The following is a 28,000-nucleotide window of genomic DNA, read 5'->3' on the forward strand; positions in this document are numbered from 1 at the left end:
ATCCTGCCCCAGCTCTGCAGAGGAAAAACTCGTAAATGCAAGCATGAGGCTCTCCCTCCTCCACTGATGACCTTTGAGGTTATCTGATGGTAGTTAGCAAAAGAGTTTACCGCAGTCTGGCACAACTGGTGCCCAGGCATGCCTACTTTTGCTCACACTGAGGCCCAGAGTACCTGTAGTTAATGGTGTTTCATTCAATTTCTTCAGCAAAGCTATGCTTAAAGCCCACCAATGGAATATAGTTGGTGTTCTTTTAATGACAGCAAATGCAGGACGCCAGCTAGCAGCATCTTCTGAGCTCCAGTGACACAAGTCTGCACAGTAAATGGGCATTCTTTTCTGACCTAACTCAGCTGGCTCCAAAAACTACTTCACATGCTTCAGAAGATTAAGAAGCACCAGAGAAGGAACCAGGGAGAAAAGTCATATAATAATTTATCAGAGTATCAGTGCAGGCGTTCAGAAAGCCTTCGAACACAGTAATGTGCCCTCCTACAGATGTAAGGAAAATTATCTGACACAAAGTCAATGGAATATACTTTGGGAATTCTTCTTCTAACCTTAATGGATTGTTCTAGGCAAATGGTTCCCAAACTCAAGTTATCTGCCAAATATCCTAGAAAGACTTATACACACACACACAACACACACACACACACACATTCTTAGCTTCCATCACAAACAGATGGAATCAAAGTCTTCAGGATGAGCCCTAGCAACTGTTTTATTAAAAAACAGAAACAACCCAAGTTATCAGTTGACCTGTCCTTAGTCACTCTACTCTTAATTAGCACCTTTAGAAGCAGAGGTGAGTGACCCAGAGGCTAAGGGATGCTGTTTCTGCAAAGAATGATATTTTCCTCTGGGCAAAGTTGACTTAGAGTTTCTCTAAACTCCTCCTTTGAAGGCAGAACTGGGTCATTTCTTCTGTTTCCTCTCATTAACCCATCCAGATGGGGCCCTAGGGGACCCCTTAGAAACAAAGTCTTTTTTCCTACAAGAAAGAAGGAAATCATTATAGTTTTGTTGATACATGCTGAAAGGCTCTTGCATGTAGGCATATAGTTCTTCCAGGCTTCTGAACATCCTGTGCTGGTTTAAAAGGATTCCAAAATGTGAATAGTTTTATAATTTTGGTGTAGGTAAAACAGCAAAAGCTGAAATCAAAAAGATCAATAAATTTGGCTATCTAAGAGTTTTAAAGTTTCATACATCAAAATACAATGTCAACAAACTGAAGTGATCAAAGAAACCTGGGGGAAATTTTGCAACATACATACAGACAAAGGTTCACTATCTTTAATAAATAGTTTTTATAAATCAATAAGACAATGGGCAAAGGACATGAATAGCCAGTTCACAAAAGAAGAGATAAAATGGCAAACAGGCAAATGAAAACAATGCTGCCCCTCAGCGTGAATTTTTTTAAAAATGCAAATTAGTACAACACAAAATCCTACTATCACCTCTTAGATTGATAAGAGTATTTTAAAAGGTTAATATCCTTTACTCTTTTTTAAAATTTAATTTAATTTATCTTTTTCTCAGTGTTCCAAAATTCACTGTTTATGTACCACACCCAGTGCTCCATGCAATACGTGCCCTACTTAATACCCACCACGGGACTTACCCAATCCCCCCACTTGCCTTCCCTCCAAAACCCTCAGTTTGTTTCTCAGAATCCACAGTCTCTCATGGTTTGTCTTCCCCTCCAATTTCCCCAAACTCACTTCTCCTCTCCATCTCCCAATGTCCTCTGTGTTATTCCTTATGCTCCACAAGTAAGTGTAGCCATATGATAATTGACTCTCTCTGCTTGACTATTTCACTCAGCATAATCTCTTCCAGTCCTATCCATCCTATCCTGTCCAAGAAGTCACTTCTTTCAAGACATGCCCCCAAAGGCAAAGGAAATATCCATTATTCTTAAGGGTATGAGGAAATGGGTGCTCTTGTAGGTAGTTGAACAGAGCAAATTGGTAGAAGCTTTCTAGGCAGTTAACATCAGTGTTAGCAAAATGTGTGTATCAGTCAGGATAGGTGAGGTTATGCCATGATAATGGAGGACCAACAAATCTCCATGGCTTTCAATAAAAAAGTGTATTTCTCATGCATACTACCTGTCTGTCATGGCTCAACTGTGGCTCTGCTCTACATCATCTTCATTCTGGGTTGCAGGTCAATAGAGTAGCCTCTCTTGAGAACATCATTGGTCTTCTGGCACAGGGAAAAGAGACATGGCAAAACACAGGCTGTCTTATAAAACTTCTGCACAGAAATTTGAACACATCTACCCACATTTCATTGGCCAAAACCAATCGTGTGAACCCTAGGGTTCAACACAGTAGGGACAGAAAATCTTCCCACAAGGAGAGGCTTCACTGGGAATGAACCAGAAGATTTGGTTAGGAATCATGCCATGTGCCTTCCCCTAGTCTTAATGTGTCCAGCTTCCAGGACTTTATTTGAAATAATGGTGACATGCAAAAAATTTATATACTAGCATATGTAATTTTGTTATGGCAAATTTTGAAAAAATGTAAGTCCCCAAAGGTAGGGGGTTAACTAAATAAATTATGGTACATTTATATAAGTGAAGAATTTAGCATTCTTCTGTAAGTAGAAGAAAATACACTAACATAATAAGATGGGAATATGTTTAAGATGTTCATGAACTGAAAAAACAATGTGGTCTCAATTAGATGAAAACTGGGAAATATATATATATATATGTCAAAGTACTCAGTAAATACGTGAATTAATGTTGAATTAATAAACAAAAAATACTGGAAGGATGTTTACCAAAATTTTATCATATCTCAAGATACTTGGATTATAGGAGAATTCTTTTTCTTTGTATTTCTCTGTATTTTTCCCTTTTTCCCCATGTAGTCAGCATGTTTTATTTTCATTCTCAGAAAAAGATATTTTATTTTCTAAAGTCATTGTAATATATTTAAACAAAAACGAAAGAAGTGTGGTGGGAACCGGGTATCTTCTCTGCAAGAAACCACAAACAATAACAAGGCCTTCTATCTTTGATGGTCATCGGTGGTCAAGAATCATAAAATAAGTGTCCTTTCCTGGGGCAGTCCTGTTTGGTGCAGTCTATAAATTATTTAGCAGCATCTGACTGACCACCTTATTTCCATCTTACCCTTCTCCTTCTCCATCTCAGCCACAACTATGTTCGAGGGTCTATTACACTTTTTATCATCAACCTGCACCGATCAAGAAAGAAAATCAAACTGGCTGGGACTCTCAGGGACAAGCTCGTGCACCAGTATCTGCTGCAGCCCTATGGACAGGAGGGGCTCAAGTCCAAGTAAGTGCAGACCTAGAAATAGCTTAAGAGCAAGTGCAGCAGGAATTGGAAAGGGAAGGATCTAGCACTGTCATTTTCCTGCTGCTATTTCACTCAGGGTCTCAGTGGGATGGAGTCAGGGGACTGCTGACTCCCTCTGAGACCCTTGTCAAGCCTGTCCCTGTCTCTAGGCTTAGATTCCTCAACTGTAAAGTCAAATGGTAGACAAAATATTTCTCAACAAGGGCATTTTTTGTTATTTGGGCAAGACAATTCGTTATGAAGGATGATCTCATTTCAAGTTACTTATTCACATCCTGGGCCCCTGCCTACTAAATGCCAATAGCACCCCCTAGTCACGTGACAAGTGAAAACCCTGGGGCTTGAAAGCCATGCCCCTTTCAGCTGTAATGAATAGGTAATGCTAGAACTCCCTTGTTGTGGGCATCTATGAACCTCATGAGGACAAAGGGTCAAAATTTCAGAGATCAAGAGTTTGTTCTGCCCCTAAACTTATAACTTTGGACACATCACCTCTTGGATCTCAAGTTTCCTTATCAGAATGTTAGGAGAGACATTATATTCTGGGGCTCTGTGATTCCCTCAAACTCTAAAAAGTTATGATTCTGTGATACTCCCTACCTCCCTTCGACTCTACCAGAGACTGTTGCCAACCCTGACCTCCACCAAAAGAAAGCAGCTCTAGGCCACAGGGAGAAGAGCCTCGTCGAAGACAAGGCCACCTCAGCTCCCTGAGTAAGGCCTCCCAGGAAGAGTATGGGATGCTGTACAGACTGGGAGCATTCCTATTACATTTTTAATGTTTACCAAGTTTAACAAAGCTGTAAACTTGGAGCAGGTGGCTTGCACTCCCACAGCTGCCCACAACTATTTGTGCTATAATTGTTCGCTGTTTCACTGCAACCTTGGTGGCTTGCATTTGGCTTCCAACTGTATGTGCAATGGGAACAAAACACAATCTGGGAAGTCACTTACTGAGTCTCTTTAGCCCACCCTAGATCTGTATTTTCAATTTTGGTTCATATACGGGCTCTTTTCTCCAGCTACATGTACATTGCTTCTACTTTTCTTTCCTCGCAATCCTACCTGTATTAGGAGACACTCAAGTATTTTATCCCTTCTCTTTCTATTTCCCAGTCATTCATGACTAATATGCTGAATTCCTGGTCTTTATCCTAGGCAGGAAAATGAGTTTTTGTCCCAGAGTCACTAAATCGTTTGACCTTGGCCGATCAGTTAATCCTAATTCTTTGGCCTCAGTGTTCTCATCTGCAAAATTCAAGAGTTGCTGTATGTTTGGTAAGGTCTCTTCCAGCTCTAAAGTTCTCATCCTGGGGCTGATTTTCTGAGGATCATGAGTGTGTTCAAGTTTCCACTGCCATTCACCAGTGACCTGCAAAGTCGCTTCTTGCAGAAGGGCTGACACCTCAAGCAGTGATTGTGATTGTGATTGTGATCGCTCCTGGTCCTCTGGAGCAGAGGTTAGGAGCTGAGCCTGCCCAAAACTGGGAAAACCATGTGTACTGCGTGGAAGGAACTAGCCAAATGCCTAAGTCTAACAGGCCATTTGCTGACTGTGTCCTTAAGCAAGTTATGTAATTTCTATAATATGGTCTCGGTTTCTTCATCTCATGGGGAGAGGAGTAAACACAGGAGTCTATGTAAAGTTCCTGCCACATAGGAGGTGTGTGGGAAATACCCATTGCCTTCTTTTTCCTCAGCTCGGGACTCTAGCTGGCTGGGATGAAGGAAACAATTGCTCTCTTTCTAACATCTCTAAAATGTTCTTCCAAAGCAGAGTCTTCTCAGATTTTTAAGATAATGTGTTGCTAAGATGCTTGTTAAGATTATAATAAAGATGGTATAAATGCAAAACCATGGAACAAGAGGAAATGTAGTCAGAGCATAGCATCATTTTATGAGTTTGTTTCCCCCACCAACCAAGGATATGGGCCTCCAACCCTGTTTACTCCAGGATTATTCCCGATGCTTGAACCTGGCCACACCTCGGACCCTCCTGCCTATACCTGTCCTGCAGAATGACTGAGGTGACTCCCATTTGCTACTGATGTGCTCTGTGCTCCTGTTATGCTTTCTTGTACCTCACCTCGTCACCATCTCAGTGACAATTTGTGTTAGGGGTTTTGTTGAGAATGTTAGAGGGGGACAGGGTAAAAGAGAATTTCATTCCATGGGGGTCCTGAAGAGGGATTCAGTAATGGACACTGAGATCAAACTAACAATGTTACGCAGTCAGAAGAGGAGGGAGCTAGAATCAGAAGGCCTGGCTATGAATCCAGTTATTACCATTTACTCGTGTGGGCAAATCTCGGCTCCCATACCTGTCAGATGGGGTGATTGTGAGAACCAGGTTAGAGCATGTGGGGGAGCTAGAGCATGTGAGCTCTCTACAAATGAAAATTTCGCACACCCATGCATACACATATGTATAGAAGTATAGAAATACAGTCAGGCACATATGATTTTACGTATATCATTTTAAAGAGAGTTTTGGATTGGAAGTCAGGAGAACTGGATTCCAGCCCTAATCCTGCCATTACTTCACTGTGGAGCTTTGAGCCCTTCACTTAATTCTCTAAGCCTATTTCTCTCCTGTAAACTACTGCTAATTTGACACCGCTCCCATTCTTGACCTCAGTGACTCTGACCCTGTGCCCCGCCATCTTGGACTGTTAGCTGCCAGCAGGGGCTGTCGTGTATATGTTCAGTGCCCCCAGGGCTCTGCTCGGTAACTACTAATGCATGCAGGAGCCCTCGGTGGTTCTGAGATGGGGGTCTCACAGGAAGGGTGTGGTTTTGGTGAAGCAGACTCTGCAGGAAAGGATGAAAGGAAATGCAAGGAAGTGATTTCAGCCTTTGGTGTCTCCTTCTCTGTTTTATAAGCCTCTGGGGCCAGATTCTGTGTTCTGTGTCTGCTAATTCCTTGCTGTAGCCTGGAGCCATATTAATTCAGAAAAAAATGGAAAGCTCTGGGAGCTGAGGAACCTGTAATTGCTCTTGTCTGGAGGAACCAGAAAGAGGATACAGAGCAAGTCAGTGTGCCATTCAAGCCACCAGTTAGGCGCTGTAGCCTGGCGTTTCAGGAGTAGAGAGATGCCAGCAAACATTTATGACTGGTTGAGAACAAGGAGGTAATTCTCATTCTCTTGGAGTGGTCAGCAGGGCTGGGTATATTTGAAATCTCTGGAAAGATCCTGGGGCTTAAGAATGTCAGATTTTGCACATGAAGCCTCCCTAAGGGGCTAATCAGGCACAGTCTGGGAATCCGAGCCCACAAATGAAGGTTCCTGTTTGTCATTTCAGTGAGTGAGCCCATCATAAGACCCACCCGTCAAGTCTCAACTCTCTATGTGAGAAATAGTTCTCATTCTTGGAATCAGACAAAAGGTGGGTGCCCTATACCCTATAGGATAGGAGAATGGAAGTTTCAAAAACTATAGTGTATACAAGAGGAGGGGGTTCTGTGTCTAGAATACATATTCTGTAAGGATGGCTGAAGGAAATAGGGAGATTTCATTCCGAGAGGAAAAATAACACAAATCATAAGGACTTTCCTTAGATACTCAGGGACTGTGAAGTGAAAGAAAACAGATTTAGCCTAGAATCCTCTAAAGTGACGGCAAACCAGGGAGTATAATTTAAAAGAGAAAGATTTCACCACAAAAAGAGCTCATTTTCCAAAGACTCATCTGGTGTGACTGAGGACAGGGTTGTTAGGAGGTAGCCTATTATTCAGAGAGTGAGCGGCCATGGCCAACCCAGAGGGGCTCCAAGATTCTCACTCAGTGGGAGGGTGAGCTAAAAGAGTTCTGCTTCCCATTGAACTGTAAAATTCGATTTTTCTCTTCTATTCTCCATCCCCCACTTCCACTTCACTTTTGGAGCCGATGGTCACCAGCCAAGTAGCTTCTTCAGGCCACTAAAAGGCCACACAAAGAGGCTGTGCTGTAAGAGGATGTGGCAGTAATATAGGGCTAGTTTTTCTCCAGAAAATCTCCAAGCTGCAGGTCCATTCTCTGTCCTGTTCCCTGGTTTCTCACCTGTCTGGGAGGAAGACTGACCATTTATATCCAAGACAATAATAGTTCCCATTCTGGAGAAGTCAAAGAGAACATTGGGGGCATCTCTGTATCCACAAAGGAAAGAATCTTCCCAATGCCTGATGCGATCACAAATCAGTGAGCATTGTCCTCTAGGGAATCGATTCCATCCAAGACATAAATATCTCCAGTGTCTTTCAACAAACAGGGAAACAACAGGAAGCTGGGCCAAAGAAGTCAACTTACATAAAAAAACAGAACTCACTTTTTTAGGGAAAAGTCAAACCAAGAGCAGGTGTTTGCTCACATCCCAGTGTCCTGCCCTATATGTCTAATTCAATTCCATTTGAAGGGAAAGCTATCCAAAAATTAGAAAAGAAGGAAACAACCTTCATCACACTGACTGTTCTATTCTGACTCGAGGGAATGAGCAGCTACTAAGAATCCCAGGGCAGAATGACATTTTGAAGTGATCTGCTTCATTCTCCCTACCCTTAAATAGTCTACGGCAAAGCCATCTGGACTAGACGATGCTCTAGGTTTAAAGACCTCTGGGGAATGAGTGCCCACAATTTCAATCTTGTCCAAACACTCAATTTTATAAGAACACTGTGACCCACTGTGGCTGGGACTTTATAGATAATAAAGGACTTTAAGAGCCATTATCTCATTTGACCCTCTGAATAGCACCAAGAAGAAAGTAGAACAATCCCTGCCTCCCTCACACTTTAGAGTTGGAGAAATGAAATCTTAGAGCATTAAGTGACTTCCTCAAGAGTCACACAACTATTAAGTGATAGAGTTAGACAGTATCTAGCACCCAATTTTCCTGGCCCCAAATCCAGTGCACTCTCCTCAATACTGTGCTACCCCAGTAGTCCAGCAATATAAAATTATAGTGACATATTGACAAACATACAGTACGGATCACTGAATGCTATCACAATACTGTCTGCTTTCATTTCATCATAAGCTTTTCACAGAATGAATGTGAAGAGTATCAGGGTACTCAGCAATGTTCTCTCCTCTACGCCAACTCACCTCTGTTCCATTAACTTTTCTTCAGAAGTCCTAATTCCAGATCCTTCTTAAAAAGTCTTCTGTGAACTGCTTCTAAGATTCTTTTTCCCAGTCATATAGAATGTTAATAAAAAGGTTTTTTTCTTTGCAAAATTGGTGTTTTCCCTTCTGTTTCTTCTATGCTCTTCTCGGACAAAAGGATTATTCAATGCCAGCACTTACTATAAATTGGTTTAATTTGAAACCTATAAAAATCAATTTTGACATAGGACATTCTGACCTTATACACATAAGCACTGCTAGCTAACTCTCCTTCCCCTACTGGAGCTCAAGCCCAGAGTTACATCTCTGAGGGAAAGATGCTGGCACATGAGCCGTCTCATATTTCTTCATCCATTCATCACCTTTTATTGAGATTCTACTTTGTGCCAGACATGACTTGTTCCCCTTCAGCAGTCTATTGTGCAGTGGCCAGTAACGCAGCTGAAATTTTCAATGAACTATAGTCCAGTAACTACAAAGAGCTCAGGAATCCCAAGTAGATAAACTAGGGGAAAATGTCTGAACATGAAGTTCAATGTGAATGCTTCATCTCAGAATGTCTCTTGATCTTCCTCATGCCAACCCACGCCATCAATAGCCTTCAAAAGCTATTCAGTATAGAGTATTTAGGGGAAAGGGGGAACGAGATTCTGAGGTCCCTGTCCTCGAGGAGGAGTTCATCTGCTATTAGAAACAAACAGCTAACAGGAAGTGGCTTGTGGATGGTACATGAGAGAGGTGTGGAGAATTTCTGCTTCAGGGCTAATAGGTTCCATATTAAATGTTTGTATTTCATATCTGTATGATGCATATTCATATTCATATCTGTATCTTCATATTCATATCTGCATAGATGTGGTGATGTTAGCTGAAAGAAACTTAAGGTTCCTATGAACCTAGAATCTTATTGCCTGTTCTGTGAAGAAATGAACATATTTTTTTCTTTTCTGAATACTGCTTATTTTTTCCATCTCTCTGGGATATGACTTTTGCTTTGATTTCATATTCATTAAATCCTATATCAAAGAAAAACATCTAACTGCATGCCTTTAGAAGGGTGTCATTTGATGTTAGCCAAACAGAATAGTTCTGAAAATACACAAGTTAACACCCAGGTGCTAAGAGTTTAAAAATATCTTCATGATCCTGTTGGAATAGACCACATTATGATACTTCATCTCCAGATTCAGAGTTTGGAGAGTGTGAGGGCAGAACTGGCCACCACCTGACCTACCACAGCCTCTAAAGATGACTAGAAGTGCCACATTTATTTTGGGGTATGGACAGATCTGGGAAAAGGAGCTTGGGGAAAAGTCTTAACCCTCAGAATTCTATACTGAGACATCTCACTCACACACTTAGAAACAACTTACCTCAGTAGACTCCAGACACATAAGTGTGTAAGTTCTCCACTGCTGATACTAGCTTCTGATGATGATGGTGGGGTTTATGAATTCCGTGTGACCAGACCCACTCTGTGCAGGTTTCCATTCTCTCACTTGTCTGGGATCATTTAAATTAGTTTCTTCTTAAAATAAACCATGTTATAAAAGTTCTGCAGTTATTAAAAGATGACTTTATAGAGGAGAAATAAGTTTGAGAGTACTCTTAGCAATCAAGAAGTTTCCTCTAGGGGCACCTGGGTGGGCTCAGTGGGTTAAGCCTCTCTGCCTTCAGCTTGGGTCATGCTCCCAGGGTCCATGGATCGAGCCCCATGTCGGGCTCTCTGCTCAGTGGGGAGCCTGCTTCCTCCTCTCTCTCTGCCTGCCTCTCTGCCTACTTGTGATCTCTGTCTGTCAAATAAATAAATAAAATATTAAAAAAAAAAAAAAAGAAAGAAGGAGTTTCCTCTAGAGCATCCCTGATAGAAAGCCTGTCAGCTTCTGTTTGATGAGACTGCTTCTGTCCTGAGTCAGCCCACTCTGGGACTTGACAGCTCTGATGGTAGGAAAGAGCCTCCTTGTATGTGGCCAAAGGGTGTTTTCTTCCATTTCTCCCCTTGCTTTAGGAAAATTAAGCAGAGTAAATCTATACCTTCTTCATAATAATTTTTCAGTGTCTCCCTGTAGAGTTGTACTCTCCAAGCTAAACACTTAACTCCTTCAGCCATTCCTCAAATGGCCTGGTTTCCAGATTGCTCACTATTCTGTTCACCTTGGAATCCACTGAGCTATAGAACCTTATCTCCTATGATTAACTGCTCAATTTTCTCACCTCAGACAAGCTCAGTGGTGGAGGTCTGAGAAGGAGTAGGAAGTGTGAGCATTTTCTTATTTCAGTTTGCCTCATCACACAGAAACGTAACATTTTTAAATCTCTGCCAACTTCATAATGAAAAATAATGCTGTCATCTTAATTTGTATTCTTTGAGTATTAGTGAGGTTGAAAATTTTTTCATGTCTCTTAGTATTGCTTTTAGGCATTTTCTATGTCTTTTGCTTATTTTTCAATTGGGTTGTTATCTGTTTTCTTAATGATTTGTAAGTTTTTTCTAACATGAGGCAATTTCTGCTTTGCTACCTATCAGATGTGTTAAAATATTTTCCCCAGTATTTTATTTGCTGTTTTTCCAACTGTTTCATTTTTAGGATATTATCTTGACATACAGAAGTATTCCCTTTTTATATAAGATATAAAATAAGGTGTATATATATATATATATATATGATAAATAAGATATAGTTAAGCCTATATATCTTTTTTTTAAATTTTTTTTAAAGATTTTATTTGACAGAGCAGGAGAAATCACAAGTAGGCAGAGAGGCAGAGAGGAGGAAGCATGCTCCCCACGGAGCAGAGAGCCTGACATGGGGCTCCATCCCAGGACTCTGGGATCATGACCTGAGCCAAAGGCAGAGGCTTTAACCCACTGAGCCACCCAGGCGCCCCAAGTCTATATATCTTTTGCTTTGTGGTTTCTTCCATCCCATTCATATGTCTATGTATTTATAGTCCTGAAATCAGATAAATATGTATCTTTATTTTCTTCTAGTTTCCTTTTTGTTTCATTTTTTATGTTTATTTCTTCAGTGCCTCTGGAATGCGTTTTGATATTCTGTAAGAGGTAAGGGCTGTCCGTAGTACTATTGGAGCTGAAAGTGGGTGCGGAAGTTGTCCATCCATACAGGGCATCAGGTGCTGGTTCTAAAAAGTCAGGAAAAAGAGGATCCTTTTTTTTTTTTTTTTAAAGATTTTATTTATTTATTTGACAGAGATCACAGATAGGCAGGGAGGCAGGCAGAATGAGAGGAGGAAGCAGGTTCCCCGCTGAGCAGAGAGCCCGATGCAGGGATGCAGGGCTCCATCCCAAGACCCCAGGATCATGACCCAAGCCGAAGGCAGAGAGGCTTTAACCCACTGAGCCACCCAGGCACCCCAAGAGGATCCCTTTTTTAAAAGCAGACATTAGAATGGAGACCTCTTTTACCTGAAGGTAAAGGCCCTGCTGTGCCGATGCCACCACCTCATTGGCAGCCCTGTTGGGGCACTTGAGAGCCCTCCAGGAGGAAAGACGAGCCAGAGGCCCGGTGGCAAGTGAGCGGGATGGTCATACTTAGGCTCACAGCAGCGTTCAAGCTAGAGTTCCTGGTGAGAAAGTCTGAAACAGACACTGTGAAAGTAGAAATGTAAATATATATGAGTATGCATATTTATAAAAATACTTGCACAAGGCTCTGAGTCAATCTGTAGAAAAACTACAAAGAAGTAACTACACAGAGATGAGCCTTACACATCTCTGGTTAATGTAAGCTTAACTACTCATTGAGACATAGAGAATTTGGACTCTTTTCACCCTTGTGCTCATTTCAGGGTGTTCTGTGGTTCTGTGGTTCGAAAAGAGACAGTAGCCAGAACCAACGTATACAGGGTGATCTGAGTAAATAATTATAGACCTATCTGGAAAATGCCGTGAAAGTACTGAATGACATATTTAATCCTCTTGGGTGTCTCTTGCTTGGAAAGAGCTTGAACCACCTTTGGTTTGTAGGGAACTCTGTGCCACAGCCTGTGACCTGAGAGAAACTGAAATGTCTTTGAGAACTTGCTCTTCAAAAAAAGCACCGAGTTTTCCTTTTCAATGTTAAAGAAATGCAGAGTTCATTATCTATGCAAATACTTCATCCAGATTTAAGATTCGAGTCTTAATTCCTCCTGGGATGTGCTACACACATGCTTGCCTGTAGGGACTGAGGAGAATGCTTATCTCCCTGGTGGATGAACGGGAGGGGAGGCATGAAGGGAAGCAGTTCTCTTGAAAGAGCAAAAATGCTTACTTCAGACTAGCCAAAAAAAACTTGCCTTTGGAAAGTTCACATCTTACTTTTAGATTAAAAAAAAAAAAAAGTGGCCTCTTGACATGGTACTCCAAAACAGAGAGAAAGGCTCTTTTTATTCAAAATGACTTCAGAATGTGATGGTTAGAAAGCTGTTTGCATCTCCTCTTACCCAACTGCGAACACCTTCCCACTCCCTCTCCTACCCCTGGGGCTCAACCATGGCTTCGAGATGAATCACCTGGGACCTTTAAAAAGCCCCATGCCCAAGCCACACCCCAGACCAATTAAACCAAAATTCTCCAGGCTGGGCACCAGTATTTTTAAAGCTCCCCAGGTGATTCAAATATGTGGCCAAGGTTGCGAACAACTGTGGCTCCAGAAAATGCTGGAACAATATCCCAGCTGATTTTCTGATTTTCATCTTCTGTTTCACCCAGATCCTAACCTTCATTTAGGCACTAAGCCATTTTGCCAAAGGTGCGAACATGCCATGAGCCCCTGGGCCTTCTCTATGACTAAGTGGAAGGATGTGTACAGCTCCTCAAAGGGTTTATTGTTGTTTTGTTTTAACTCCCAGATTAGTAATGTACAGATCGCTGTGCAGATTAGAGGATTATAAAATGCTTTTATACTTTACAGAGACTTGACATCTTAAACCAAGATGTTTAGGAATTCAGGGTTTTCACTCTGCACTCGGGGTTGTTTTCTGAGAGTTTTTCATTTGCTCTCGGCTTTGGAATACATTTCCTTGCAGCTCGCTCCAGCAGCTGGAATCTCTCTGCACAGCTGTCCATCAAGGCTGTGGTCTCCCCTCCCTCCCTTCACTCACTTGGGGACTTTCGCTGCAGGCAGAGATTTCCATTCTGTTCCAGATCGCCCTGATGAAACACTGGTAAATGGGCACCTAAGGCTAAAGCTCACGGGCTTCGCAGCAGTTACTCTAAACTGAGGGGCAAGGACGCAGAATACGCGGCTCTGCAGGACTGGGAAGAAATGGCCCTTGTCTTCTTCCTCCTCCACACCCTCCCGAGGCTGTTGACATCCATAGACCCTGGAAGAGAGCCTGTGCCACCTGGGATGTCTTACTTTTCACTTTTGAAGGTGCACCAGTGCACCTGGTATCACAGGGAACACTTTCTCAAAATCCTGTAAAACCGAGATGTTTATCCCTTTGATTTAACATATTTGAATAGGTGTCCAGGGAGCCATGACTTTAAAATGAAAGAGCTAATTTTGGGTGTGGTTTCTGGACTTTATCTCATACTTTTACATACGGAAAACCCATCTGCACACCTGTCCACGTGCGTGCGTGCACACACTCCTACCCTTGTGCCGGACTCTCTTCATCCCACCTGCAGACTGCCCATAAAAAAAATGTTTCTTTTAAAAAAAGTTTTTTAAGTTTTTATTTATTTATTTGACAGAGAAAGAGACAGCAAGAGAGGGAACACAAGCTGGGGGAGTAGGAGAGGGAGAAGCAGGCTTCCTGCCAAGCAGGGGGCCCGATGTTGGGCTGGATATCAAGACCTGAGCCGAAGGAAGATGCTTAACAACTGAGCTACCCAGGCGCCCCAGGGAGATGCTTCTCAACCCACACTGCATCTTCCAGCCCCATACAATTAGGGCTGGGGACCTGATCTCTCATCACGGAGGATACCTGAAGACAAGACAAGACAGACCACAGAGGGTATATATGGGAGAAGGGAGTGTAAGGAGGGAAGAGATGAATTCTAACCTGGGAGTCTGGGAGGTCCTTGGGCTGAGGGCCATTGAGCAGGAGCTGGAAGCATGAGAGATACACCTAGGAAACGCTAGACCAAAGGAGATTCCAAGCAGTGGGATGAGCTTACTGAGTGTTCAGAAGTAACAAAAGTTCAAGGAGGGAGTGAGTAGTGGCAAATCATTTTACATGATTGGAATATAAGATGCTTTGTAGGGTGAGGGGGAAAGGCCACAAAAATATACTAGAGCCAGAACAGAAGACCTCAAAATTCAGGCTGAGAGGTGTGATTTTCCTTTTGTCTCTCTCTTTGTATAATTTTAATTATACTGTGTCTGACCACACATTTGCGTGTTTCTGGGTTTCTATCTACATGGGTAAGGACTGCTACAACTGAGTTTGTACAACACAAAGAATAGGAGGAATATGAGTAATGCCCTTCTACACCACTCATGAGTGTTGGAGAGCATGGCACCAAGTCTTTACAATGGGAAGGGAGCAGAGTTAGCCACATGTTAAAGTCTCTCCATGGTTTTTATAGCTGGCTCCTATTGTGTCCTGTGGTTTGAGTGTGATATGCCTATGACATGGAGCTTTCAGATGGTCACAGAATCAAATTTTCTCCCCAAACTGCCCCCAGATGATTTCCTCATCTGTTGGGAATTAACAATATCAGTATAAATCCAGGTTCCGTAGCTGGGCTCTCATCTTGTCTGCCAAATGTGCTAAGTTACTTTAAGCCATTAGAGACACATGATAGAATCCCATTATGGCTTGGAAATTATTACACCACTTGGCTAGAACACAGATCAAATCATGACCCCAAACCTAACTGCAAACAGGAAAAGTCTATATCTCTAACAACTTGCCTATAAAATCCCCCCAGCTCTGCTTGGATGAAGGAATCCTAGGGTTTGCTCCGTGATACAGAAGCTAGATCAAAACTCCTCATTGTTTCAATATGCCCCTCAAAGAATAGGATGAAGGGCATATGATCTTATCAGCCTCAAAGGGTCTCCGTGGCCAGGAACCTCACACATGATGTGGGCTCCCGGAGGAGAGAGGGGAACAGGAAGCCTTCATCTCCGTTTGCCCTCTCTTGCACAGTCTCTTCTCTTTAAAAGAGGAAGGGGTCAGAGTATCCAATCAGGAGAAGTCCTAGCGAGATTGACCAACATTAATTAGAATTAGTCTCGAAAGAAAGAAGGGACAGAACCGCATGCTCTTGAAAATTAAGAAATGCAAACAGTTTGGTCTAGCAGGCAAAATGACTCCAGTGCACAGATAAAATAAAGCTGAGCAGGACCGGTGCTAACTAAAGGGGGAGCTGCGGCTAATATGCTTGCCTTCCAGCTGGGGCTATCCGATAAGACCCTATGAAGGAGGCCACAGGGGCCTGGAGTCAAGGGGAGACTTTTTGACAGAATCTACCAGATTCCAGGAAAGCTTCAGGGCACACCTGGAAGTCATCCTCCCCACAACCCCAGAGGCAGGAGTACCCCCTGAGAGGGTAATGAGCATCCTTAAGCCTCTGGTCCAGCTAGGTTAGTGAGAAGGGCGACACTAACCCGAGGCCACTCCAGAGGGGCCCTGGTCAGCGGGATGGCGATCACTCCTGGCCATTTCAAAGGAATTTCCTTTCTAAGCTACCCCATATGCACAGCCTCTCCCGGAGCAGGGGAGAGGAGGAAGGCCCCTCTGTCCTCAAACCCTCCAGGCTCTAACCTGCCCCTGACCTGGCGAAGGGCAGGGCAGCTGCAGAGACTGGCTTCCTAACTCAGCGAGGGGGCCACACGGGGCAGCGGGGCCTGGAGGGCCTGTAAAGCGTACACAGGTGCGCGGCCGGCGCGGAGGACTGGGAGGCCGGGTCGCGCTGGCGCCGCCAGCCCCGCACCTGCGCCGACCCCCTCCCTGCACGCGGGCCGAGAAGCCCGCACCCCGGCGGGAATCGAAGCCGGGCTGCGCTCCTTTCCTTAATATTGGCCACATTTGGGGCGGGGGAGAGGGGGGGTGCTGCTAAGTGTACCGCAAGGCCGTTTTGCTGGGCTCTGAATGACTGACCCTTAGGTTCCTCCGGGAGGTCGAGCGCAGTGCAGTGTGGCGGGGACCGAGTGCGGGTGTGGGGGCGGCGCACGCGCTCTGGCTTCCTGGGAGCCCGCGCCGGAGGGGTCGCGAGGTGGGGCGGGGCGGGGGGGTGGAAAATGCTGTCCCGTGCTGTTGTGTAGAACAAGAGTGCCCTCTAGTGGCGCACGGGACAGCACTCTGGAATGAGAGACTTGGATGTGTGGGATTACAGGGAGCAAAGGGAGCTAACGCCCCTTCCCCAACACACATACTCAGATTCTTAGACATTCTCCTTCCTCCCTCCGCTGCCTCCCTTCTTCTCCCCCTCTCATGGTTTAACCATACACAAACAGACACTAGAACAGACGGGTGTCATGTCCAGGCCAGCACATTTCATGTTGGGAGTCTGGACTAAAACTCAAGTCTCTGGACTTCCAATCCAATGTCTTTTCCTTCTGGATTCATCTCCCTGCATATTTATAACCAGTCCTCCTCTTATTGCTCACCTGCTATGTGAGCTGGTGGAGGGAGAGTGCAAGAATGAACAAGACAGACACATGGTCTTCCTGCCTAGTGAAGACACAGACAGTAGGTCAGCAATGCCAGTACCCGGTGATGAGTGCAGAGATCTCAGAAGTGTGGGGTAATATGGAAACACTTTGGAGGGGCATCTGACCTAAAGGACAGATAGGACTTAGCCAGGGAAAGGAAGCTGGAAAGGGGAGGGAATGTGGAGAAGGTCCCAAGCAGCAGGAACATGTACAAAAACTCTGGGGTCAGAGATTGCGCTTGGCGACACTGTAGCATGGAATGGGAGGAGGTGGTGAGTAGTGGGGAGCAGGAATGGACAGGAACTAGGGTGAGCCTCTAGAGGGCTGGAGACATAGGTAAGAAGGCTTTGCCTATTGGGTCTTGTAAAGGCTTTGGACAGTGTTCTAAGATCAGCAGGGAGCGACTGAACATTAGGTAGGTGAATATTGTGATCAGATTCTTGTTTGTGCAGGATGACTCTTGAGTTTGGCATTAAATGCCTCAAGTTAGTTGTTAGACTTTGGACAACCCACTTAAAAAATGTTCAGGACAGAAGGACTCTGAGGTTTCATCTAGCCTGTTTTACACATAGAGAAACCCAAGTTCAGAGAACGCAAATCACTTCCTCAAAGTAGCTGAGGCGGAGTGATTATCTCTAAGTCCCTTTACCTCCCACTCAAGGTCCCAAATATGCCAGCCTGAAGCAGACAGAGCTCCTAGGACTTCTCCCAATAATACAGTCTTCCCCAGCCTCTGCCCCACAAAAATCCACCCAGGGCCAGACCAGAGTCCAGCAAATTATCTTCAAGATTGGTGCGCTACACCTGCTTCTCTGAGCCCTCAGGATAGTCGAAAGCTTGCTTCAGGATCCACGGCTAGCAAGAACCAGGGTAAACCATGAGGAACAGAGACTGTAGACAGGTGGTGGGGGAAGGAGGGTGACCTAGGCAAGAGGCTCCCATAGAGACCAGGAGAACAGAAGGCTTGACTCCACAATGACACATTGAATCTCATTTCAGATAGCATGCAAAATAAAACGAGTTTAGGAATTGAAAAATTAACTCAGACTTTGTAAAAACAGATGGTGATAAAATGCAGTTGTCCTAATATTTGGACAATTTAAATGCTCCCAGCAGCTAGGGATTTAAAAGAAATAGTTCAACATAGGCTGGGTCATTTAGCATTTGGTGTGAAAAGTCACAGTAAGTAAGGAGGTCCCAAAATATGATGGAAATATGATTAGGAAGGGTTTTAAAATAAAGAAACACGATCCTGGTGAGTGCCATCTGGAATTGGAGAATAACATAAATAGTAGAAAGAGGTGTCAGAAAGGACTGAATTCAAGACCCAGCTAAGCCATCTATTAGCTGTGTGACCTTGCCCAGACCACTTAACCTCTCTGACCTCATCTCAGTAGTAAAGTTACAAAAATAATAATAATAATCACCTCATTTACCTCACAGGCCTCTTTAGCGATCATAAGGGAGGCCAGACAGGACCATGGTGAAGGGCAGTGTTGCAAATCTCACCCATATCACTTACTGGCTGTGTGACTTAGGTGAGACCCCTCTAAACTTTGATTTCCTCATCCGTAATATAGGGTTGCTAAGCCCTGCCTCAGCTGGTTGTTGGAAGGACTAAATGCGATAGTCAAATGAAATCATTACAAAATACCTTTGTGTACAAAATAGTCATCGCCATTACTAATCAATGATTTTTATCATCAGTGTGACTGACTATGTTTTCAAACTTACAAATTGTTCATAAAAATGAAAGACTATTGTAATATTTAGCATGATATGACTTTACTGGGTAACAGGATGAATATTAAAATAAAAATGTAAGCAGAAAAATAGAATGGAGGTGGTGAAGTATGTGGCCTGTCTATAATGGAGGGAATTTATAGATGAGGATGTGTGGAGACTCAGGGTCTCCCTGAATTAACTCATGTTGGCTTAGTTAAGAGATGATCAAATGGATCTTTTTTTTAGGAAGAAAAATACTATCCGTAATCAATGGCCTCGTGTCAGGTATCTGGTAAGTGACTGAGAATCAGCAATAATTCAGGTCTTATCTCATATCTCCAGAGCCACTGAGAGCAAGAGAGTAATTGGTAGGTTAATGAAATCCGTAAAGACACTCAGCGAACCTCCGGGGAGCCTCTCCGAAACTGGAGAAACTCCACCTCAAAGATAAGAAGTAGTGCAAAAGAACCTCAAAGCTCATTCACTTGTTCAAAGATATTTCATCCTTCCTCCAGGCCGAGCACTTTGTTAGGCACCGAGGAGTTAGGGATGAAAGACGTGATCCCTTTCCTGATCAAGCTCACAGCCCAGTGAGGGGGATCGTGAGTAAGTCACTACAATTCAGTGAGGTAGTCACTGATAAGTTTGGGATACAAGAGAATCCAGAGTTGGAGCTCCTAGCCCAGCCCAGAGATCAGAGAAGTTTCCCCAGAGAGGACAACACCTGAGCAGATTCTGCAAGGACACAGTGTGGTTAGTCCGACAGGGGAGGAGGGTGAGTTGTGAAGTGGAACTGCACGTTATTTACTTTGGTCCTGCAGGGCAAGGGGGCCAGGCCTGTAAAAGGACCAGGGTTCCTTAGTGATGTCAGCTTATGTCACCATCCTCCCACATTACAGTAATTGTCCTTTTAAAATCTCTTGCTTGAGGGCACCTGGGTGGCTCAGTTGGTTAGGAGACTGCCTTCGGCTCAGATCGTGATCCCAGAGTTCTGGGATTGAGTCCCGCATCAGGCTTCCAACTCCATGGGGAGTCTGTTTCTCCCTCTGACCTTCTGCCCTCTCATGCTCTCTCTCTCTCTCTTTCTCTCTCAAATAAATAAAATATTTTTTTAAAAAATCTCTTGTTTGAGGGGCACTTGGGTGGCTCAGTCAGTTAAGTGTCTGACTCTTGGTTTCAGCTCAGGGCATGATTTCAGGGTCCTGAGGTTGAGCACCCGGCCCCATGTCAGGCTCTGCTCCTCCCACCTCTGCTCGCTCTCTCAATCTCTCTCTATCTCTCTCAAATAAATAAATAAATCTTTAAAATCTCTTGCTTGAAAAACGCACATGATGCCCTTCTCCTCCCAAAAAAGCTATTAGGAATTTTATAACAGTTTTAAGTGAACTTGTGTCTTATTAATCCCAACAGTGTCTACTGGTACTTGAAAAATATTTACTATACTTTTAAATGAACTTTCATACTTCATTTCCAACAATATCTACTTACGTTGTCATTTGAGAACTATTTATTTCATTTATCAGTAAGATTTAACTAGCTTTTCATTGTGAAATAATCTTTGTGCATATGTTGGTGATGACCTGAAAAGAACAGCCAATCAGCCCAAGCTCACCCCCAGAGGCCAGGGAGCCGTAGTTAGCATTGGGGTCGGGGGTACTGGCAGGACCCAAGACTGGAGAGCTAGCCAGAATGGGGCTTCACTGTCCATGTGAAAGTGGAAGCATGGGGAGATGCTGAAGAGTTAAAAGCAGTGACAGAAATTGATTGCTCTGTCAGCAGTGTGGCAAGCAGCAGGAGGAAGGCAAGGCAGGGGGCAAAGAGATCGGTTACATGGCAAGTTCTGAACTTAGGTAGTAGCAGTAGTAGAGAGAAAGAAGCAGATATGAAAAATATTAAAAGGTAGAATTGACTTTGTGACACCCGACGTGGGCATTGAGGGAGAAGTCCCAGATGGCCAGCTTTCTGGCTTAGGTCATTGGGTAGATGGTGGTCCCCACACAGAAAAGGCTAAGAAAAGGACAGGGTTTGAGGAGACCATTTTTACTTTGGACATAGTGGCTTTGTAGTTCCTGTGGGACAGCCAAGTGGAGATGACATTAGTTAGAAGAAGGATTTAGGCTATGTTTGAGGAGAATTGACATGGATAACAAAGTCCTGGGTGTGGGTGACAGCACTCAGTGGGAGTATGGAGTGGGAGAAGAGGTCCAAGGACAAGGCACCAAGAACCCCAATATATGAGACAGGTAGAAGCGAACAGTCCCTCTTAACAGGCAACCACTTGCAGAAATGAAGGAGGAGGAGAATGGGGGTGAGAGAGAGACAGAGACACCACGGGAACCAAGGGAAGAGAGGACTGAAACTTGTCAGTCCTGAGAACAGCCAAGTACAAGGACCAGTAAGTTTACCCGCAGCTATGGTGAAAAGAATTAATAACAAAATCCCATCTCCTACTTACGGGACTGGTTATGCTGTCAGGGCATCCCATGCTTTGTACTTCACGTCCCTGGTCCTGGAGCCTATAGCAATTGCACAGACAGGAAAGCTCTGGAAAGGAGGTGACTGTCTAAGTGAGTGAGTGACTGGAATTAGAGATCTGTCCCCAGAATCTCAACCATGCTCCCTGGCTCAACCCACACTTGGGTTAGCTTTTTACAAATAACCAACAAGGAAAGCAGAATGGGTCCTATTAGAGAATAACAATATAGGCATTCAAAGGCTTGCTTATCACACTTCCCAGAACCCAGACATAGAGCAATGCTCTGGGATGGTGTGATGCTAAAAGGACATTACCTCATTCCTTATGGGGAGGGCTTGCTCGCAGTTCCGTATGCAAGAGGGATCATTGAAGGTCTTCAAGTAGAGCAGTGATATTAACTGAGGATGCATTGGAAAGATTAATTAGTATTATTGAACTTGTATTTGATGGTGCATGTATATGTCTGGTTGTTGGATATTCACACCACCTGAAACAAAATAATGAAAGTACGCCTTGAAGACCTGTTCTGGCTTTTTTTTTTTTTTTTTTTTTTTTTTTGTCTTTTGCAATTGGACCCTTTCTCCTATCCTACCTCCTACTCCAGTGAATAGGCTCTCTTCACCAGAGGTAGTCACTTAAATTTGGAGCAAAAAGCTCCTTCCAGGTTTGATAAGGTCAATACTTACCAGATCTCAATTCTCCTACTTCTGTACTTTTCCAGAGGCAGGTCTGGCTCTCCACACAGGCGTCCCCTGCTCACTCTGTCATTCCTTAGTCGCACCAATAAGAGGAGGGTGGCTGTCCCTCTGGCCTGTTGGATCTGGATCAGACCCAAACTTATCCATGTGGGACCAGGCCTGAACCTGCCTCCCTGCCTTGCCCTCTGTGGGAGCAACTCACAGCTCACTTATCTCTGGGAATTCTCCGGTCTGCTGTGCTGACCACCTCTCTCCAAACCTGGTTACCACTCACAGAACAGCAGGAACACGGAACAAAGACCTTTATATCAGTGTGTAACATTTCATTCTCTTTACAGCTCAGATAATATCACTGCATTGTCATCACATTGGAGGTCGGGCAGGACCCCAAAATAGTCATCACTATGCAACATTGATTTTCTGAGGGTGACTCACGGCCTTGTTTCTAGGGTGGTCTGGCTCTGGCCTTTTCTTCTGACCCAGAAAACTGAGCTTCAATCTGGATACATGGCTGTACAAGTCATTCCAGGAACAGCTGGGAAGTTTTTTGGATTCTGTACCACAGGCCAAGGATGGGTGATGAGCTACTTCCCTTTCTCCTCAGTGTACTCTGTATGTGGCCCTCTTCTCAGGATTGAAGACGGCTGGTACACAGGAAGAAGAAAAGCAAGCAGGATGGGTGAGCAGGAGTTAGAAAACCCCTACTTTATCACCTACTCCACCATGTTGCTGGAACACAAACATCCTTAAAATACGAGATATAAAGGACACCTAAGTGGCTTAGTCAGTAGAGAGTCCAACTCTTAGTCATGATCTCAGGGTCATGAGATCGAGCCCCGAGTTGGTCTCCACACTGGTTATGGAGCCTGCTTAAGATTCCCTCTCCCCCTCTCCCTCCGACCCTCCACCCCCGCTCGCAATCTCTCTCTCCTTAAAAAAAAAAAAAGATTTGAAAACTCATTCTCAGAAAAAGGAGAATCATTAAGTGTCTCTCTCCCCCTTCAGAACAAACCTAGACAAGTTACATGATGTTCATTCTCAAATCTCTCAAATAAATTAAAGAGATCTTTTAAAAAGGAGACTTCTGAAATCATCTTAAGCCTGTGCATCACTCCACAGGGAAAAATTCTTCAGGTATACAATCAAACCGAACTGCTATTATGATTTTAAAAAGTAGGTATAATACACTTCTCAGCTTCTGCATCATACTTTTCACTTGTCTAAATGATGTGTCTCTGGAACTAGACAGCCTGTGTTCACATCCTGGCTCCCAGACCCACAAGCTGGACCTTGGACCGGTCACTTAGCCACTCTAGGTAAAATGGAATCATGGCAATTTCTTTTTTGGAGCATGGCTGGAGCTTTTTAATGAGTTTTTCAAAAGTAAAACACGGAGCTGAGAGTTTGGGCATAGGAAGTGTCAGTAAGGGCCAGTCCCAGACAGACTGGCAGGCAGTCCAGGGCTGCCCAGGCTTGGCTGTGATGAGGCACTGACAAGTCCCATGCTATTTGTCTTCGCTGTAGGTCAGTGCAGCTGAACGGCCAACCCTTAGTGATGGTGGACGATGGGACCCTCCCCGAACTGAAGCCCCGCCCCCTGCGGGCCGGCCGGACATTGGTCATCCCTCCAGTCACCATGGGCTTCTATGTGGTCAAGAATGTCAACGCCTTGGCCTGCCGCTACCGATAAACCACCCTCACGCCCACAAGCCACCTGCAGGCCTGCTGGACTGCTTTCCACTCTCCTGCCCTAATCGTATCCTGATCTTTCAGACATCTTCTTAGCAACAAACCAGTCTGCTGCCCCATCCTGCTGGAATCAGCACAGACTTGCTCTCTAAAGAGACAAATGCCATAGCACGAGCTTTGCCTAGGGAGGCCACATGCACCCCAAAGGAAAGTGTACCCATCACCTGTGCCTATATAAGGATGAAGGTATGTGTGTGGAGCTGTATGTACCCATGTGCACACACCAGGAAGAGAAGCCGGCGGTGCGCTCGCAGGACCCATGAAACAGCTCTCCATCATCCGGGTCACACAGCAGTGTCACTATAGACCTTAGCCTGGGACTGCTTCCCGCAGTACGAGATGAGGAAGGAAACCACCAAGTGGGCCTTCAGGAGCCCAGTCCTCTTCAAACTCCTCTCCTTGTCTGTTCCCTGCTGTTGCCCCGGGGTTTCCTGTCACCTCTCTTCTCACCGGGGAGCAAGTGGGTGGGTCAGCACCGGCCTGCTGGGTGAGCTGTTTATGTCATTTCCTGGCTGATGTATGAGTGTGTGCATCTGGGTTTCTGGCAGTGGCATCGATCACTGGCTATTCCTCCGGGAGACGGGTGCTTCAGAAGTAAAATTGTAATCGTACTCCAGATTTGTAAGAGGGTTCTATTCCTCTGTGAATCCGGATTCCCCTTGGGTTGGAATGGGAGTCAGGTAACAATATTCATGGAGTGGAGAACAATGTATTAGGCACCACAAAAAGCAATCATCATCCGTCATGTGGCTGGGAGGGAGAGCGTTTCAGCACAAAGAGAAAGCACACTGAACCACCAAAGGAACGCAGACACACACACACACACACACCCCAACTGAACAAGCAAATAATCAGACTTGCATCAAATCTGAAGGAATCTTAAGGGCTTGTCAGTCAGGCCCCTAATGGCTTGTTTGACCAAAGTTATTAAAAAAAAAAAAAAAAGTGTAAATCGAAAGTCATCCCTGTAAGACACAACCGAATCTAGCAGTCCTTCCTGTTCCCCAAGGAGCTGTGTGCTTCTCCAGGCATTTACTAGGCAGAAATCTAATGTTAGTGAAAGCTAACCAGGTCCGCGCTTTCCCAGACCAGCCAGTGTGAGCCCAGAACAAAGCTTTCCATGTACTGCCTGGGGGATGGGGGAGTCTGGAAACTGAGGTCTGATGGAGAACTGTGGGGTGGTGGGTGGGAAGTCCCTGAATCGGGCAGGGCGGAGTGGACTGATTTAAAGATTACGATAAACCTGTATGATTCAAGGGGTAAGAGACAAGCTACCGCTGAAAAGATTCTCCCGTGGGGTTGATTTTCTTTCTCAGGATAAAGGACATGAAGGACAGGGCCTAAGGACAGGGCCGGGTGTGAGGTGAGACACAGGAGGAAGATGAGGTAAGGGAGGAAGTTCCGGACTCCGCACGGAGAACAGGGAATCAGGGAGAGGGAAGCCAGCAGCTCCGCTCTGTGCTTGAGGAAGAGAGCGGACTCGGTTTTGCTGTGTGGGTCAGCGGGTCCGGAGGTGTGTGCTATGGTCATCAAAAGGCGGGGGCAAGGACTGGGCTGGACCTGGTCAGTGGGCATGCCCAGCCTGGAGGTTTATGGAGAGAGGGGGCGCAGACCCCCAGCACCACCACGCCCCAGGCTACCCCGGCGGCCTCCTCGGGAAGCCGGGAAGCCCGGAGCTTCTGCTGAAGCCTCAGCTCTGCGAGGCGAGGAGTAAAGCCTCAGCTCTGCGAGGCGAGGAGTAAGAAGTGCCCAGACTGGGGTAGAAAGCAGGGAGAGAAGTGGCAGAGGACAGCCCACGTGAGGAAAAGAGAGGAAAAGAGAGACAATGAAGTTGTCTCCCCAGACTTCGAAAAAGGCGTGCAGATAGCAAAATCTCCTCTCTACAGAGGTGCAGGCAGAGCTGCAGGCCCCCGATGAGAACACAAGTAGGCAGTGGTACCGCTGACCTGACCCAGGCCAATTTGCTTCCCCATGAAGGAGTCGCTGGTTCTACCCCCGCCTTCCTGAGAGGCGGGGAGAGGGTTCGGAGCTCGCCCAGGGTCACCCAGGGCAGTGGGCGCCTGAGCGTGGAATAATCCAGTGCCTGTTCATTTAACCACCAAGCCCAGGGTTGCCCACTTCCCAGCCTCACCCCCTCCCCTGCTGCTTGAGTGTCACCCAGCCTTCAGAGCTCCGCGCAAGCACGCTTCTTGTACACAAGTGCTGGTTCTTCCCTAAGCTTCCCAGCCCGCAGAAGATAGGCCATTTCTGCTTCTTTGATCTTTCTTTCTGTATTAAATGCTCCCAAGAGGTTTAAGGTTTTGTTTGTTTGTTTGTTTGTTTTTAATTTTTTATTTTTTGTTAGTTAATAAAAAGGGAGGAGAGGGAATCATTGAAATTTATATTTGGGGTCCTGCAGTTCTAACTTTGCAACTGTCTCATGAAAGAAATAGTTGCATTATTCAAAGGATACTGAGAAACTCATGATAATATCACATTCTTTAGGGATTTGGGTGCCAGGTATCTGTCCTGGCTTTTTCATTTTGGGGTGGATGATAATTACTGAATCAGTAGGGACCACTTCCTGCGAGGGATTCCCCTATGGCACTCCCCACCCAAGACAGCCGGTGGCAAAACAGCCTCACAGTGCACACCAGGGGAGCGGATTGCCAGGCTGGGCCCTGGGACAAAAGAGTTCATCCACCAGCTTCCCACGAGACTTTTCCTCCCAAGACAAGACATGGCTGAGATCATCTAAGACTTTTGAGCCACTTTACTTTAAACTGAAGAATGGACTTGCAAAAATGCTTATTTGAAAGCATAATAAGGTATAATGAGAAGTCTGTGCCTTTTGTTGAGACAATTTTCTGTTCTTCCTGCCTCTAGGAATGATTTTCTTTCTCCTTTCTTATCACAAAGGCTCAGAACAAATTCTCATTGTTATTTGAAGAAAAAGTCTCAATTCTTCTCGTGCCCTGAAAAAGCTGCCACTGTGAGATATTAGCTTATCTCTTGATGGAGAAAAGCTTGAAAATTCCAGAACTGAGCTACAATGAGACTAAGGCCTGAGACCCCTAGAACCGCAGTTGCTTATGGCCCATCACCCTGGTAGCCCCATCCCCTCCCCAGCAGTTGGGCCCAAGCCCTGCACCATCTAAAATGGCAGAGCATGTTGGTGGATTCCACATGGCCCTGAGCACCAGGAAGTGCTGAGGCCTCCTTGAGGCAGCCCGGGGAAGGACCCAGAGGGGCTATGAACTGATGAGGGGCTAGAATGGGGCTAGAATGGTCCTGGCCACACCCCACACCTGCAGGTGTGCTCCTCAAGTGCACTGCAGGCCCATGTTTTGGAGGGATGCTGCTGCTGGATTTACCTTGGAAATCCACTGAGAGTGGCTTTATTTCTGAAAACAAAAGGGCAGTGTCTAAACTCTACAGAAGCCGAGATGAACCAGTCTGCAGTCAAGTGGACTAGCTGTTCTGATGAGTTGTGAATAGGGTTGTGACCAACCAACTTTGGCTGCAACATTTGGAATCCAGCCTCCCCTGGGCCCACCAGTGACCCTCCTGGCCATTCATTCCTGTGCTCTTCTATAGAATAATTTAAAGGACCCCTCCCACCACCCACCACAGGTGATGAGTCTTGACATTTCCAAGTTCTGGAGAGCCAGGCAGCACCCAGGCATGCATTGGCTCTGAGGGCACTGCTCCTCCTGTCCCCACCACTAACAGATCTGGAAGTTTCTCTTTGTCTTCCAGACTAAATAATAAATCCATTAACTATTGCCAGAGAGGCAGTATTTTGCAAAGATCACTCTAAAACAGAAAAGCTAAAATATAAGAAATTATATTTCTTTTATACCTCTTTGGCACCTACTTCCTTCCAAACACCAGAGCAGCCCCCCAGCACTCAGGAGGAGCAGAACAAGTTCCTAATGATGGCTCACAAATAAATCCCACTATCCTATGCACTCAGGAGAGAAAAGGGGATGAACTACTCTTCTAATTATTATTCATGAAAATATCCTAGGATCCTTTTTCAAGTTGTAAATGTTATATAATAAATTATATTTTGGGAAGAAGCAAAAAGAAACCCAAGCTTTATTCATCTGAAGTTGGCAAAATGAGTACAGGAACACCTCCCAGGGAAAGTGTCTTCTCTGCAGAGGATTTGAACAGGTGTTAATATTTGTTTCCAAAATCAGATCATATTAAGGTTTATATGAGCTTGGCAATTGCAGAGAGTTAGAGCCTATGAGGTAGTTTATATTTTGAGGTAACATTCTGTAAGTAATAAAACGTGAATATTCTAA

The 28,000-nt window shown here is 44.8% G+C and overlaps 1 protein-coding gene across 1 annotated transcript in view; it reads left to right on the top strand.

Moving 5' to 3' along the window:
- HPSE2 (heparanase 2 (inactive)) overlaps positions 1-28,000 on the top strand; it is a 693,243-nt gene extending 665,243 nt beyond the window's left edge. Inside the window, exons 11-12 of the mRNA XM_059169238.1 lie at positions 3,179-3,325; positions 23,484-28,000. Of these exons, the coding sequence (XP_059025221.1) occupies positions 3,179-3,325; positions 23,484-23,649 (313 nt within the window). The 3' untranslated portion in view covers positions 23,650-28,000. The remainder of the gene's footprint in view (positions 1-3,178; positions 3,326-23,483) is intronic.

The sequence above is a fragment of the Mustela lutreola genome, chromosome 4 (genome assembly GCF_030435805.1).
Source record: "Mustela lutreola isolate mMusLut2 chromosome 4, mMusLut2.pri, whole genome shotgun sequence".
Taxonomy (NCBI): domain Eukaryota; kingdom Metazoa; phylum Chordata; class Mammalia; order Carnivora; family Mustelidae; genus Mustela; species Mustela lutreola.